This window comes from Typopeltis vanoorti, chromosome 4 (genome assembly GCF_054136105.1).
Source record: "Typopeltis vanoorti isolate ZY-2024b chromosome 4, IOZ_Tvanoo_1.0, whole genome shotgun sequence".
In the NCBI taxonomy this organism is placed as follows: Eukaryota; Metazoa; Arthropoda; class Arachnida; order Uropygi; family Thelyphonidae; genus Typopeltis; species Typopeltis vanoorti.
In genome coordinates this window covers 47,532,230-47,550,241 of record NC_143552.1, presented here as the reverse complement: position 1 = coordinate 47,550,241, position 18,012 = coordinate 47,532,230, and the positions used below count along the sequence as shown (strand labels likewise).

The 18,012-nt window shown below is 36.0% G+C and overlaps 1 protein-coding gene across 1 annotated transcript in view; it reads right to left on the bottom strand.

Moving 5' to 3' along the window:
* Nucleotides 1-702: 702 nt before the first annotated feature.
* Nucleotides 703-18,012, bottom strand: part of LOC150107281 (protein Skeletor, isoforms B/C) — a 365,485-nt gene continuing 348,175 nt past the window's right edge. Inside the window, exons 21-22 of the mRNA XM_090391768.1 lie at nucleotides 939-1,102; nucleotides 703-891 (exon numbers count right to left, since the gene is read on the bottom strand). Coding sequence (XP_090247894.1) covers nucleotides 703-891; nucleotides 939-1,102 — 353 coding nt within the window. The remainder of the gene's footprint in view (nucleotides 892-938; nucleotides 1,103-18,012) is intronic.

Here is an 18,012-nt window from a genome sequence, read left to right as displayed (position 1 = left end):
GTGGGAATCCCCGATTTACATACAAAATCTTTATCACCATCAATAGTAGTTAGTGAGTGAGCGTATGCAGTTTTGAATGGACGAGACAATTATTAAGTCTTTTAAAAAATGCTGCATAAGTAACGCAATGGATGGTACTGTAGACTATTTAGTTTTTGAAGAGAGTGATAACAATAGTTCAGACAATAATACAAAAAGTGACAGTAACGAGATGAGTGATAGTGCTGAGACAAGTGAAGACTAACGGAATGCTGCTGGTACAAATTATGGTAATAATAAATGAAATTTAAGGTTTGTGAATATTTTTATATAATATTTTTTCTAAAAATTGTGTCATAAATTTGGGGTGCATCTTATAGTCTGGTGCGTCTTATCATCTGAAAAATACAGTACTCTTTATCCCTAAGCTTTCTGTTCCTGCTTTTGTCAGGATTAGTTTCAGATTATTCCATTCATCTTCCATGTCATTTGATTCATGTGTGGTTTCTGTTTTTAAATCTGTGCATTCCTGATGATATATATTCTTATATATACCTCAATTTCCCTCCTGGGAAGCAAGCATTGTGCATCCTCTCATTCATCATACCTCTAATAATGGAATTGCCATGAAGTATCATTTCTGTGTTTCTATCTTTTTCACTATTCTTTTGCATCCTTCCACTTATATTCACCAATCACCTAATTGCATGCTGCATACACTTCTTATTTCACATATTTATTCATTTCTTTCAGTTTTTGTGATGAAAATAGTAGTTTTTGATGCCTAACCATATTCTTGATATCCAGAATTTCATATTCAATTACCTCAAGCCTCTCAAAGCCATATAAACAAGGTTTATTTATATAGTATTTAAAAGATCCCAAAATATACCTTTTGATAATGCATCTTGACTTGAATATAAATTTAATATTTAGATTTTAAAAAAAGCATAACTAACCTGATAATAAACAAGATCTGGAGTCTCATCATCTGGTGTCCATACAAACTGGCCAGCCTTGCCATCTTTACATTCAAGTTGCAAAGTATCTTTATATTCTTTAAAGGTCATTGCTTCTGAAGATCTATCAACTGTTTTATGTGTCCATTCACATAAGCGCCCAACTGCAAATTGATAATTCCATTAACTCTGAATCTTGAAAGGAAAATTCCAATACAAAATTTTACTACCTTCATTAAAACAAGTTTTAGATTATATCACAAAGTTTAGTATATTGATGATATAGTATTATAGTATGTGGTACTATAATAAGAAAGGAATTGTATGCGAGAAACCGCTTGCATTTGAATGAGGAAGGACACAGGAATCTGGAGAGATTGCCGTTTTCTGAATGAGTCTGTGTGTCAATGCAGGGAAACTAGAATACCCAGCTTGGATGGTAGCAGGGGTGGCCTCTTGTGAGAAGGGAAATGACATCAGGTAACATTGAGCCCAGTGGAGTCTAGAGGGGATGCTAGGTATAGAAACAGTGGCATTTTTATGCTTTACACTAATGCCAGGAGTATCTGGAATAAAGGAGAGGAACTGGTAGCACTGATAGCATCAACCTGACCAAAGATTATTGGGATCACTGAGACATTGACAGAATAGGATATAATAACTGGAATAGAAGTAGCAAGGTACAGGATTTTTAAGCAGGATAGGACGGGAAAGTATGGTGGTGGAGTACTGCTTATGATAAGTGATGACTTATGTCCTCTAAGAGTGGAGGCTTTTGCAAGGCAGTGACACTAACGATTTTGAAAGCATGAGGTAGAGGTGGGCAAGAGAGGATATTTAGTGGGGTATTGCAACAAATCAAGCAGCACAGAGGGTGGGGACCAGGAGATGATTAGACAGTTGAGCTTGGCAAGTGCAAGAAGAATGATTGTTATGGGAGATTTTAACTACAGTAATATAAATTGGGGAGAGGAAGATGCATGTAACAATAAGGGAATGAAATTTATGGAATTCTTGAGGGACAAATGTTTTAGGCAACATGTAATAGAGGGAACAAGAGATTCAAGAGTTTTGGATTGTCATAGCATCAGAAGATTGATAATAACTGAGATGACATCTCTCCCACCAGTTGGAGGGAGAGTAACCATCTGGTTTTGACTTGGACGATGAATAGACATTCAAGAGTATCAAAGAGACAGGAACATATGTGGAATTGTAAGGCAGGTGATTATAATAGTCTTAGATGTCAACACTTGGGGAAGTTTCATGGAGGGAGGAATTGGAAGGATGGGATATCATTAGTGCTTGGGAAATTGTGAAGGAATATTTGTTAGCAGCAATAGTAAGCTGTATTCCACAGGTGAAGAAGAGAACATAATTGGTGTAAAGTGATGAGAAACAATATTAAACAGGAACTGCATGTGAAAAAGAGGCTATGGAAGAGATATAAGGAGACAGGTAAAGAGAAGATGCATGAAGAATATAAGACACAGGCAAGGAGAGTGACTAGTATGGTAGGGAAGATGAAACTGGAATATAAGAAGAGACTGGCCTTAAGATCCAAAGAAAATCCCAGGGAATTTTTTTAGCTATGTGGCTAGTAGGAGGAGAAATGATTGTGGAAGAATGACATTGTGGGGTAAAAATGGGAATACAGTGACTGATGCAGATGACATAGTCGAATTAAGACATTAAGAGCGAGAACACTGGGGAGTTCTTTTGCTTGGTTGAACAGTGGGAAGGAGTGATGACAAGGGGCTGTCCCTGGAAGCTACAAAAGGAAGCTGTGAGCAAGAGGGTGAGGAGTGGTTTCTTTGCATGGAGGGTGGTTGAACCGTGGAATGCACTGTCTGATAGAGTGGTGAGAGCGAGAACAGTCAATGAGTGGTATGATAGACTTTGTGTTTCCTAGGAAGGATCTCCCGTGATGAGTCTTTTGACTCCATGGAGGCCTGAATAATAATAATATATATAAGGTGACGATATTTTGTCACCTTACTGATATTTATTTTCTATGTTCTTACTGATTCTTACTTCCCATTCTTACTATGTTCTTACTTCCATTACTTTTGTTTCACTAGTTTTTCACATTGCTTTGACTTACAGTTTTCTCTGAGAGCACATGCTGACTTACTTGCTAATAACTTGTAATATGGTTAATTCTTCTTTCCTTGAAATACCTCTCTAACTTCCTGAATCCACTGAGGTTCTGTTTTTTCTATCCTTGCAGATAACTTCACCACATGGCTTTCTGGTAGAATCAGTCAATTCATTTTGATAAAAATTAACTTCACTTGATGTTCATGATCACCCCTGATTATGGACACCAAGCACCCAAGACAACGAGTATACCCGGTGTCAGGTGTGTTGGTCTGAGGGATTCCTGATGAGTACTATTTAAGATGACAAAAGGATAACACATAAAGTTTCAAGGTCAAAGCCTACAGGAACCTTTGAAACAAATGAGATCACCACATTCACCTAAACAGAAAACATTAATTGCAACATAGAATGTTAGAATTGTTTCAAATTGGAAAGAGATAAGTTATAAAGAAATGGGAAAGTATGGAATAGATAATTTAGGAATAAGTAAGTTGAGATGGACAGGTTTTGAAAGAGTGGGAACTGTAGATTGATACCAGATATTGTATGAGTTCATGAAAGAGGTTTGGCACTTATATGTAGAGACAAGTAGAAGTGTAATAAATTGGAAGCCCATAAGTGAATGGATAATGTCTAGATCAGGCATGGGCAACCTTTTCTAGTTCAGGGGCCAAATTATCATTCCGTCTCCGAGCCAAGGGCCGGACCAAATTATTAAATAACATAAATTAATATTAAATGAATTAAAACAAGTTGCTACTTCATATTTCATTTATTTATAATATAATGTTTTGGTATAAAGCTCTACATAAATTTTATAATATAATGAACAACATAACAATTTAATGTGAAGATTGGCCTTGTATTTCAACTACGAGATTGTCAATATTGACGTTAATATTACTTAAGGATAATCGCCTAGAATTTGAGGTTTTCATCCGTTATTCTTGTCCGAATTTTTGATTTATTGTATTTCATCTTCGAAAAAAAACTGTTCACACATATATGTGCTGCCGAAAAGATAAACGATTTTTCTTGAAAAGGTGCGTAAATTTGTATATTTTTCTTCCACCAAATAAAATTTATAAAAATCCGTCAAAGCAATGTTGTTAAATTGTGATTTTAGCACAAAATCTGCCTGAAGCTCAATAAGTTCCATTTGTAAGTTTTCTGGCACATTATTTACATCAGCATCTATCGGATGAGTGAATGTGGAGTCTTTGTTTTTGAAGTCGGCAAACCTTGTATCAAATTGCTCTATTAGTGCCTTCAGTTCGTCTCCATAACAATTATAAGGGATATTTTTATGAGTTGCTAGAGTAGGAAAATGATAACAATTTTTAGCTCTTATCTGACATTCCAACAATCTTAGTTTATCTGACATTCGAATAATCTTAGGACACGTCAAAAAGCTTTGACATGTCCATGCAGTTCATGAACCAATTCTCCTTGTTTTTGCAATTTAAGATTCAGTTCATTTAGGTATCTGGTGACATCTACAAGGAATGCTAAATCACACACCAACTCATCATCTTTGACTTGGTTAATTGTGTTTCCTTTTATGTCCATAAAATCTGCAATGCCTTGTCTCAGATCATAAAATCGTTTTAACATTTTACCTTTACTCAACCACCTCACTTCACAATAATAAGACACATCTTCATAATCCAAAAATAGGTCTGCCAAATACTCCTTAAATTGGTGGTGATTAAGTGCACGTGACTTAATAAATTTAATACTGGCTACTACAACTTCCATAACATTTGTGAATTTAATCAATTTTGCACACAGATTTTGTTGGTGGATAATGCAGCGAAAATTTGTTAAATTTTCCGGATGGATCTGTAGTTCTATTGCTCTTTCATGAACTATTCCAATAAATCCTTTCTGTGCACCAACCATTGCAGGGGCTCCATCAGTGCATATGTCAGATAGTGAACTCCATTTAAGCCCAAATCTCTCTAAGACTGTGTCGACTGTTTAAAATATATCTTCACCAGTAGTTGTTCCTTTTAACGGCCGAAGCACCAATAATTCTTCTGTGATGTTGAAATCCGCATCAACTCCTCGAATAAATATTGCTAGTTGTGCTGTATCCGAGGCATCGGTGCTGTCATCCAAAGCAATTGAAAATGCTTCCAATCTAGCAATCTTCTCTTTCAAACTTTTTTTTGATATCATCAGCCATAATTTCTATCCATCGGACAACAGTACGTCTCAACAAACGAATATTCTCCAAGTCTTTTTTTTTCCAGGACATATTATACTTGCAACATCCAGTAGACATTCTTTGATAAATTCTCCTTCACCAAATGACTTAGAATGCTCAGCGATTTTTTCGCTTGCCACAAAGCTGGCTTTGACAATGCTGTGGTGCTGTGTTCTTTGCTTGTTGAACATTTGCTGCTGGGTATCCAGGTTCTTCTTCAACTTCTGTATTTCATCTTTTCATAGTTGTCCATCAATTTTTGGGTGATCTGCATGTCTCGAAGTAAAGTGTCTCTTCAAGTTGTATTCTTTGTTGACGGATATGGATTCGTTGCACAGCAAACATACAGGCAAACCTTTATTCAGAATAAAATAATAATCCTCCGTCCATTTGTCTTGAAATTGACGATTCTCTGCATCTACTTTTCTTTTGCAATAACCCCTGACATTGTTCCAAATTTATAAGCGATATTCAGAACTGCCAAACAAAACTGTCTTCTACACCGCAGGCACTGAACAGAACACAACATCAACGCAGGCACCGAACAGAACATAACATCAATGCAGGCACTGAACAAAGCACAACACCACCAATGCAAGTACTGAACTGACATATTGTAATACGTTCACACACGCCACTAGTCAAAGTGAGAAAGAGACCTTGGTTGGAGAAAACAGTGTGTTTTGCACAAGTCATGACGTCAGCTTAATGTGAATTAGTAGAACACACCATGTTTTCTCCCACCATGAATCAGACAAGCTTCACTGAAATAGATTAGGGCCAGATCCGGCCTGCGGACTGCCCATATGTGGTCTAGATTATATTCAAGATGCATTAAATTAACCATAATACAAGTTTCTGCATACTAACAAATGACAAGGATCTTGAAGAAAAGGAGAATTTTTTTATAAGTTACAGAGTTATAAAGAATAAGTACCGAAGCATGACTTGATTATTCTTATGGGTGATATTAATGCTAAAGTTGGCAAAAGAAATAATGAAAATGAGAGAGAGCAGTAAGTAAAGAAGCATGTAGTTCAAGAAATGAGAATGACGACTTTCTGGTGGTATTTTGTGAAATTAATAATTGTGTGATATGAGGAAGCTTAATTAAACATAGAGACATACATAAAATGATCTGGATATCACCAGATGGTAAAACCCAAACTGATCATATTGCAATCAAAGATAATTTTAGGAGTTGATATAGGATCTGATCATTACTACTAGCAGTCAAAACTAAATTAAAACTGCATGGGATTAAAAAAAAATTAGATATCAGAATGGAAGGATAAAATAAATTAAAAATAAATGAAGTTAAGAAAAATTTTTCTATTATGATAAAAAATACATTTCATATTTTGGAAAATGAGGGACTAGAAGGTGAGGTTGAAAGAGGCCTATATGGGTGCTAAGAAAGGGAGAAAAAGAACAAGGATTGGTTATTAGACAAGACCTGGAAACTCTTTATGCTATAGAAGACAAAGTTAGAGATGTTTGAAAATGCTAAATTCCAAAGGACTAAAGAAATTCATTGTAGTAATTATAGAGAGAAGACAAGTTAGTAAAAAGATCTGCAAGGGAAGAAAAAAGGACTTAGACCATATTGGAAGAAAATATATGACAAGGAAAATATGCTCTGACCAAAAAGTTTTTTTTTTATTTTTATTTTATTTTTTTAAATATGTTGAGCCCATACACGAAAGGTTGGTTAATCAACCTATAGTACGTTAGTACCGTTTTTGGGGTCAGTAGTGCACTCAGGATTTAATCTTGGGGGGGGGGGGGGGGACAGAGTCTAGTAGACGATTTGAGAATACACACTATGCATTGCATATGACCTATGACTGAGCATCTGCAATGATCACTAATTCATAAGTAGTATAGAAATAGAACACACGACGACACAACATACATAAAAAAATAAATTTTAATTAGGAAAAGATTTTTGGAAATTTTTCTAGTGCCCCCCCCCCACCCTCTGGGTGCTCCACTGTATGGGGGTAGTGGGTTGGGAAAGGAGAAACTTGTTTACATTTGATTTAAATTATATTTAAATCAAATGTATATTGTATTCCTTGGGAAACACATCAGGGGAGATTGTTCCACAATACAGCAGTAGCAGGGATGAAGAAGTAGGAAAAAAAACTTGTTCTGTGAGTTTCAAGGTATACTGTGAAGGGAATTTGGGTGGCAGATGCATGCATTTCCAATGGACTTTTGTACTGGGGGAATTACTGATGCTATTTCAGAAACTAAACACCTGTGAGAAAGTGGGAGGAGTGAGTTGGTAAGAGATAGGTTATTAATCAATCTAATTGCCCTCCTCTGTATTGAGGCGAGTATTTTGAGGAAGCTCTTAGGGCCCCACTCCAAATGTGAGAGCAGTATTTAATAGCTAGACAGATTTGTGATTTTGCATGAGTTTAATAGCTGTTTAGAAGTGAAGTAACATTTTGAGCAAAAGAGAAATACTAGTTTTTTTTAGAAGCCAAGGTTGTGATGTGTTTATGCCAGGGAAGGCTTGATGTCAGGGTGATTCCATGAAGAGAAATCTCATCTTGTCTTGAAATTTTAGTGTTGTAAAAAATAACACTGGGAGAAAATGGTTCTTTTTTGTGAGAAAGAACTAGCACTGAAATTGATGAGGTTATCTGAACCCAATGAACGATGTCTTGGAGATCAGAATTGAAGGCAGTGGTGGTGGTTGATGTTCTGTAGGTTGAGGTGAGTTGTATAGAGTAAGAGTTATCAAATGAAAGGGAGGAGTGTAATGTGCTATTATCTACAAAACTGTGTATTGGGTTGGAGGTCAACTGAAGGTCATTGATAATAGAAGAAAGCAGGTTGGTGAGAGAACAGGACCATGTGGAAGTTTGGCATTAGTTGAATGGTGAGAGGATAAGGAACATCTACCATCATGCATTGTGTGTGTGTGTGTCCAAAAGAAAGCTTGCAATCCATCTGCAGAAGTCCTGAGACAGACCAAATGATGAGAGTTTTCTTAGTAAGCATTTGTGCCAGGCCCAGTCAAAAGCTCTGGAGATATCAAGTGCAACTATTTGAGATTCAACAAACTTCTCCATGGCATCTGTCCAGATGGGTGATATTATTATCCTCCGTATTGGTGGTCATTTATTAGCTGGGTGCCTTTGAGATAGTACAGGAATTGGATATTGATGGTTCTTTCCATTCCTTTAGATAGGACTGAGGTGAGTGAGATAGGACAGTAGTTTGATGGCAGTGATTTGTCACCCTTCTTGGGAATGGGTTGAATATAGGCCAATTTACAAGCTGCTGGATAGATACCAGCAGAATAAGAGAATATATATACAGGCAACATAGGATAGAAGCCAGTTCTGGTGCACAAACCTTCAGGACAATTGGAGAAATGACACCAGAGCCAGGAGACTTTTTTGTGTCTAATTTGGACAATATTTTTCTGGTCTTTTACTGGCAAAAGGATTTAGGGGACATTGTCTGGTTTTAGGGGACGGTATCTGGAATAGTTGGGGATATTTACCATTGTTACTTATGTGTATACTAGAGGCAAAGTGTGAAGCCAGGAGATTGGCTTTTTCTGTGGGTGATGATAATGCAATTGAGCCATCTGAGTATATAGGGGTGGGGATACTGTTGGGCAAAAGTTACAACCAATTGCTTTGGCAAGAGACCAAAAAGCTTGGCTACCATTTGGACAGGCTGCAAGAAAACTATTTCGAGCTTGAGTATAAGCACTAAAGGAGGATGGAGTTCTTGATGTAAGCCAGTTGCGGTATGCTTGATATTTTATTTATGCAAGTTAATGCTATAAGTGATAAAGATGGTTTATTCTAACTGAATGATGAAAAGAACACTTTGATGAGATTTTAAATGTAGAAAACAATGCAACTGACAGAATTGGAAGTTCAATAATGGTAGAAACTTCTCTAAGCACAGATTTAAATATTACATCAGAAACTGCAGCGTTGCGCAAACTTTTCTTATGACGGAACACTTTACAAATCCTGAAATTTTCACGGAACATCTTTGTTATTTAGTAATGTATTAATTAATAATTAATCATTAATTTTTATGATTTTTATTATTAATTAATTAAACATAAACATCATTAAATTAATTTGCACTGATTTTCATTGACATATCCCATTCTGATCACCAAAAATTTATAATATTATTATAAGTACTTACGAGTGAATACAGACTTTTTCTCCTGTGCTGGTAATTTTCCTCTCCTTTTGTACATCCTGGAGATTGCTTTGTAGGCTGGTGGTGGATGATTCACTATCTGTTGCGTCACAAACACCTTCAATAAGAGATTTCTTAATACCAAAATTAAACAAAATCCTTTGTCTCTTATTCATATTAAAATATAAATCTGCAGACCTGTTACTTTTAAAAAATCATGGCACTATTGTTTCGAAACTTTCACCATACAATACAAACTTGTGAAGAAAGTATTCAGTATTACTAGATTTGAGAACCGGATACAGACTACTTTGATCTTCAATTTTAGTGGAAAAATTTTCTTTATACTTCCTTGCTGATTGGTCACTAACATTTGCAACAGATGTTATTTCTTTCAGTTTTGAGAACAGAGGATATGCTGCCCATTGTTGTAATCGACTTGCAGGCAATTTTTATGATCGGTCATAAACAGTGGTATTCTCTTTTCCGATTGTTGAAAGATTTTGATGTGTGAAAATTCATGAATATTTCCATGTTTAAAAATATGACGCTTGGTCACTAACATTTGCTACACAGATGTCATTTCCTTCAGTTTTGAGAACAGAGGATATGCCGCCCATTTTTATAATCTGCATGCAGGCAATTTTTATGACTGGTCATAAACAGTGGTATTCCCTTTCTCAAATGTTGAAAGTTTTGATGTGTGAAAATTAACAATACACAGATGTTATTAGGTGTTCTGGGTCTGAGCTTTTCGACATATTCACAAATATTATTCTTTTCAGAATATTTCCACTATAAAATATTTATTTTTGAAAAATGCTTAGAAAACTAAAATGACAAATTCCAGGAGGACTTCTCGCAAAACACTTATTTACCTTCTGCAAAACAGAGTTTGGGAAACGAAGGACAAATGTTTTAGGCAACATGTAATAGAAGGAACAAGAGGTTCAAGAGTTTTGGATTTAGTCATAGCATCAGAAGAGTTGATAATAACTGAGATGACATCTCTCCCACCAGTTGGAGAGAGTGACCATATGGTTTTGACTTGGAAGATGAATAGACATGCAGAAGTATCAAAGAGACGGGAACGAATGTGGAATTATAATGCAGGTGATTATAATAGTCTTAGACGTCAACACTTTGGGAAGTTTCATGGAGGGAGGAATTGGAAGGATGGGATATCATTAGTGCTTGGGAAATTGTGAAGGAATATTTGTTAGCAGCAATGGTAAGCTGTATTTCACGAGTGAAGAAGAGAACACAATTTGGAGTAAAGTGGATGACAAACAATATTAAACAGGGACTGCATACGAAAAAGAGGCTATGAAAGAGATATAAGGAGACATGTAAAGAGAAGATGCATGAAGAATATAAGACACAGGCCAGGAGAGTAACTAGTATGGTAAGGAAGATGAAACTGGAATATAAGAAGAGACTGGCCTTAAGATCCAAAGAAAATCCAAGGGAATTTTTTTAGCTATGCGGCCAGTAGGAGGAGAAATGATTGTGGAAAAATGACATTGTGGGGTAAAAATGGGAATAGAGTGACTGATGCAGAGGACATAGTGGAATTGTTCAATGAACTCTTTATTTTGGAGTATTGCATCCTGGTGGAGTAAATTTTAATACTAGAGGGATAGGGCAGGTTCGAGGTTTAGAGGTGCAGGAGGAGAGTGTTCCAAATACTGAGTACTCTGGACGTCAGTAAAGCAGTGGGACTGGGTGGTAATTCACCATGAGTTTTGAGAGAATCTGCTAAAGAACTGAGAGTCTTTGACCTGGCTTTTCAATGAAAATCTGGCTGTGGGAAAGGTGCCCAGTGAATGGAAGGAAGATAAGATAGTGCCATTGCATAATCGCAATAGCAGACTGGAATGTCTAATTATAAGCCAGTTTGTGTGTCATCAGTAGTTGTTAAGATCTTGGAGAAATTAGTGAGGGACCGTATACAGCATTGGGCAGATGAGCGTAATGTTATTTGTGAGAGTCAACGTGGATTTGTGAAGGGGCGCTCTTGTTTTAGCAATATGCTAGCCTTTTATAATAAAGTTATAAGAGCAGTAGATGAGGGAAAGGCATATACTGCCATTTTTCTTGGATTTAGCGAAGGCATTTGACAGGGTGCCACATGATAAGCTGATATTTAAGTTGCAGCACATGGGTCTGGATGTCAGGTTGGTCAACTGGATTCAGGATTGGCTGTCAGATAGGTATCAGCGAGTTGTATATGGTGGGGCAGTTTCAAGGAGGCAGAGGGTTACAAATGGGGGTCCGACAGGGTTCAGTACTGGGACCTATATTGTTTAACCTTTATATCAATGACATTGTCAGTGGATTGCAGGGGAATATTCAGTTGTTTGCAGATGATGCAAAGCTGGGAAGGGTTATTAGTAATAGTGCAGATGTGGTAGCACTGCAAGAGGATTTGAATAAGCTAGATAGATGTGCAAATGAATGGGGGTTTCAGTTTAATGCAGTAAAATGTAAAGTCTTGAGGTTTGGGACACATTGATGGGACGCTGCATGCTCTATTGGAGGAACTATACTGGAGGAAGTAGGGGGAGACAAGAGATCTGGGGTTGATGATTGATACTTACTTTTGGTTCCCATCTGCCATATGGCCGCGGGAGGGTAGCTATATGCTACCATTCTTGGGAGAGATGATTATGAGCAAGGTGGTTTCCCGTTGCCTTCCTTGCCGTAAGTATTTATGACTGTAACCTGTGTGTTCACGGGGCCGGTTTGCCTGCTTGCGGGATGAAAAACCCCAGATAAACTGGCAGAAAAAACCCTGCTGCCCACACCCAAGACCGGCTAACTTGGCTATGGCTGAGGAAGATCCTTAAGCTCCTCACGTCGTGGACGGGAATCGAACCTAGGATACTCCTTCCCCAGGCATATGGTTGCGAAGCGCAAAGCCACTAGGCTAATCGCGCGGACCTGATGATTGATAGAAACCTGAAATTTAGGGGACATATTGCAAAGGTGGTGAAGGTAACAAGGAGGATTGCTGTAATAATGAGAAGGACACTCACCTGCAGAGATAAAAGAGTTATCATTCCGTTGTGCAAGACTCTGATCAGACAACACTTAGACTATTGTTCTCAGATTTGGTCCCCATGATTTGAAGGGGATAAATTAACACAGATAACAAAGATGGTTTCAGGACTGTACAATGTTAATTATGAGAAATATGCTGAGGGAATGTGGACTGCAGAGTTTGGTAGATAGAAGAAGGGGAGGTGGTATGATTGAGACTTTTAAACTGTTGAGAGGTGGTTACAGGAGTTACACTGGGGAGTTCTTTTGCCTAGTTGAACAGCGGGAAGGAGTGATGACAAGATGCCATACCTGGAAGTTACGAAAGGAAACTGTGAGTAAGAGGGTGAGGACTGGTTTCTTTGCATGGAGGGTGGTTGAACCATGGAATGCATTGCCTGATAGAGTGGTGAGAGCGAGAACAGTCATGAGTTTAAGGAGTGGTGTGATAGACTTTGTGTTTCTTAGGAAGAACCTCCCGCAATGAGTCTTTTGACTCCATGGAGGCCAACAATAATAATATCTATAATTAAAAATGAAATAGCAAACATAATAGAGAAAATAAAAAGTGGAAAGGCTTCGGACAATGATAATACAGCAATAGAATTGCGTTAAACAACTAAAGAAATTGCTGCTGATAAATTGCAACTGATCTTTAACAATGTGCTAGAGACAGAAAAGACACCTAAACAATGGAAAGAAGCTTTTTGATTTAATTTGTTTTATGGCACAAGGACAGCAAAGGTCATACTGTACCAGAACACAGGTAATAAAAGCACACAGGATATAGGAAATAGTCAAAAGGAGATAAACCAGTAAATAAGATGAAATGTACGTACAAGTGTTAAGTATCTGCATATCAAAGGAAAGAAGCAATGAAAACTGTAATTGCTATGAAAGGAGATCTCCCTAGATGTGAGAATTGGAGGGAATTAGACTGTCAGTACCTGCAAAAATTTTCTGTAAAATATTCATAAATAGAATTAAAAATGAAGTAGAGAAGATATTAAGGCATGAACAAGCTGATTTTAGAACATGTGGGAGCACTGTGAATCACATTTTTACTTTAAGGAAAATCATTGAACAAAGCATAAAACTTAAGCCCATGATACTTAAATTTTATAGATTTTGTTAAGTATTTGATGGTATTGATAGAGAAGCATTATAGTAAATGTCACGGAATTCCATATTATTCTCACAAATATGTGAGAATAATCAAAGAAATGTATAAGGGAAGTAAAAGTTGTATTATTGCATAGCAAACAACATCTGGATGGTTTAAGATAAGATTGTTCAATGTCTAGTTCATTGTTTAACATAGTCATTGAATGGATTTTGGAAAAGTTACAGGTGCAGGAAGAGGAATTAAATGGAATCCTATGTCATAGTTATAAGATCTAGATTATGCTGATGTAGTTTTCATATCACCAAAATACAATATATAAACAAAATTGGAAAAAAGCTAAAATGGTTGGTCTTAAAATAAGTGTGACTAAAACAAAAGTTCTTAAACTAAATAAATAAATAAATAAACTAAATAAAAAGTAAATTCTACAAAGTAATCAGAATCAATCGGCATGCTGTACTCGTAGAAGAAGTTAAGAATTTTATATACTTAGAAGCAAATGTAGATACTGAAGGTGGAACTAACAGGGATATAATGCAAAGACTGATCAAAGCTAATACTGCTTTCAAAAAATTAAATAATATATGGAAAAAAAATTTTCAAAATACATTATAAAACCCAAATAAAGATCTTCAACAGCAATGTTAAGGCTGTATCATTACATGGATCTGAGACAAGGAAGCTGACCAAAAAAACAGGAAGTTGAATTAAATAGCTTTCAAACAAAACACCTGTATAAAACATTAAAAATATTTTGGCGTAATGTATAACAAATGATGATATATCTATATATAAGCTGATTGAGAAAAAAAAGCATCACCTATGAAATTAAAAAAAAAAAAAAAAAAAAAAACAGATGGAAAATGATTTGGACACATACTGAGAATGGACAGCAAAGAGATTCTTAGAGTGGCTTTGACATAAATCCCAGAATGAAAACAGTAGAGGGGAAGACCTAAATTAACTTGGCAAAGAATGACAAAAAAGGAAAGAGGAATATCTGACTGGAACAGCTGGATACAAGCCAAGCTAGTAACTCAGAATAGAGGTAGATGGAAGAAACAGATCTCAGCCTTATGTGCCAATAGGCATGAAGAGGCTGAGTAAGTACTACTATGTTATTAGGTTCAACCACCATGGAGGGTGGTTGAACCCTGGAACACACATACTAGGAAATAGTCTAAAAGAAATAAACCAGTAAATAAGATAAAAAAAAGAAAAAAAATCTACAAAGTGTTAAGTATCTGTATATCAAAGGAAAGAAGCAATGAAAACTGTAATTCCTAAGGAGATGTGACACTCCTGGAGAGTTGACATGAATTGACTGTGATTCTAGTTAACCTTTAATTAGTCACAAGGGGTTTATTTGACCCCAGTCGTCATATTATTATCCAGGCCTCCATGGAGTCAAAAGACTCATCGTGGGAGATCGTTTTTAGGAAACAAAGTTTATCATATCACTCATTGACCATTCCTGTTCCAACCACTCTCTCAGGCAACGCATTCCAAGGTTCAACCACCCTCCATGCAAAGAAACCACTCCTCACCCTCTTGCGCACCCTCCTTTCGTAACTTCCAGGGATGGCCCCCTTGTCATCGCTCCTTGCCACCATTCCACCAAGTGAAAGAACACTCCAATGTCTACCCTTGTTTGATTTCTGACAAAACTAATGATGGATTTTTGAGTAGCTGAGTTTCTTGCTGCCCCTGTGCTGAATCAGTTATGTGCTGGCCATTGGCGTAATCAGTTGGGGAGTAAGGAGCAATTTCTGACGTTCTGATCCTATGCGACTACTTACACGAGTATTTTTCTAATGATATTTTTTTTCGATTTTGCACTTTTATGCATATTTTCTTGTTCCAGTCACAATGATTACATTTGTAGACACCGCTAGGTAATATGTCCTAGATCAAAGGATTGTAAAATAAGATCAAAGTGTGAAATGTCTGAGCTTTTGATGCAATGGGCATTCTTCAGTAAGATGCAATAATCATTAAAGAAAATTGAGATTGAATAAAAATGTTAATAATTAATATAAAAATAAAGCATTATTAAAGATTTATTTCATTTTACTCACCATAATCAACCTTATAATAAATAAAAACATTTCATGAGAAATTAAAGAAATATCATAACTTTAATTTTGGGGTCAAATAGGCCCATGTGACTAATTAAGTAACAAAAAAAGTGTGACTAATTAACGGTTAAAATGATATTTAAAAATAAATAGTTTATTTATTTTTAAATAAACTTTACTTTAACTATTAAATTTAAATAAACTATTCAATACAAGAGGATAGTTAAAATAATCCTCTTGTACTCATTTCATGCCAACTGCCCATTTAGATTGATTAAAATTAACATAGGTTACTTGCATATTTATTGCCATCTTGGTCTCACTTTGTCAAATTATCAAAATCTTTATTAATAAAATAGTCCAGGGCATACACTACTAATATATATCAATTTTTTTTAGATGACTGAATTACTTCCAAAAGCTTTTGCTGTTCCTTTACAAAAAGGTAAAAGTCCATACAAGAAATGTTTTCAAAATGTGCTTTTGTTATTGATATTAATATTGTATATATAGTTTCAACAAACAATTGTTTACTTTTATCTGTGCAAAATATGTTCATTAAAGAAAATACCTCTCTAACGAAACATTTGTGCTCAGTATTCCTAACAAAACTCGCAATGTATTTTGGTCACAAAAACCAATGTCTTCAACGTGTGGACAGACTTATGTGTTCGTCGAACATGTTGTTTATTATTTTAACGGTATAATAGAACACAGAAACTAACTAAATAATTAATTTATTAACTTGATGCTGATATTTCGCTGGTATTATAACCAGCATCTTCAGAGCACAAAAACACTGTTTGCCACAATACACGAGACTAAAACAACATGATGTACTTAAACAAAATTGTAGCAGTTTTTTTTGTGCTCTGAAGATGCTGGTTATAATACCAGCGAAATATCAGCATCAAGTTAATAAATTAATTATTTACTTAGTTTCTGTGTTCTATTATACCGTTAAAATAATAAACAACAACCAATGTCTTCATTTTTCCTTGTCTGAAATGTTTCAGTCCGCATCTTGCTATGCGTCACATATTCTTCACAATTAATTTCACTGAATAGTTAATCTTCATCTATTACTTTTAGTATGGTGGTGTCAATTTGGGACACATTTTTGAATAACACACCACCACGATGGATCAATGTTTGACAAAATGCATTTAAAGTCACATAGTTCTGAAAAAGGCTGTACTCAGTTTGTCATTATTCCACATTTTAAAGACATTTCTTGTATGGGCTTTTTACAGTTTTATAAAGGAACAGCAAAAGCTTCTGGAAGAAATTCAGTCATCCAAAAAAAAAAAAAAAAAAAAAAAACATGACAGATATTAGTATCTAGGAAAGTATTACACAAATTATGGGAGAAGGCAGAAAATTACAAGTGGGATCCTGCTCAGTACTGGGACCTGTATTGTTTAATCTTTATATCAATGACATTGTCAGTGGATTGTAAGGGGATATTCAGTTGTTTGCAGATGATGTGAAGCTAGGAAGGGTTATTAGTAATAGTGCAGATGTGGCAGCCCTGCAAAGGGATTTGAATAAACTGGACAGATGGGCAAATAAATGGGGGTTTCAGTTTAATGCAGTAAAATGTAAAGCCTTGAAATTTGGGATACATTGATGGGAGGCTGCATACTCGTTTGGAGGAAATAGGAGAGACAAGAGATCTTGGGGTGATGATTGATAGAAAACTGAAATTCAAGGAACATATTGCAAAGGTGGTGAAGGTAACCCAAAGGATTGCTGCAATAATGAGAAGGATGCTGACTTGCAGAGAAAAAAGAGTTGTCATTCCATTGTGTAAAGCCCTGATCAAACCACACTTTTGCTCTCAGATTTGGTCCCCAGGATTTGAAGGAGATAAATTAACTGTGGAAAGGGTACAGAGGCAGATAACAAAGATGGTTTCAGGACTGATGGTGGTGAGAGCACGAACAGTCAATGAGTGGCATGATAGACTTTTTGTATTTAGGAAGGACCTCCCACAATGAATCTTTTGAATCCATGGAGGCCCGATTAATAATAATGATAGTTAAAAGCGACAATAAATTCAACATCTCTGATAACACTATTCTCTGTCAGTTGTTTTTTTGAAGTCCAGGATAGCAGATGTAAAAAAATATTGCTCCTCTCTATTGAGCATTCATCCTGTCATTAAAGGTCTTTTCATTTGATCTTTTTAACAGTGGTATCACACATTTTAAGTTGGCTATGAATGAACTTGAACCAAAGAAGGGACTGGATTATTAAAAAAGAAAATCCCTCAAGGATTTGGATCTTTTATCTTGTGATAGAAAATGACTTGAGACCATCAAACAT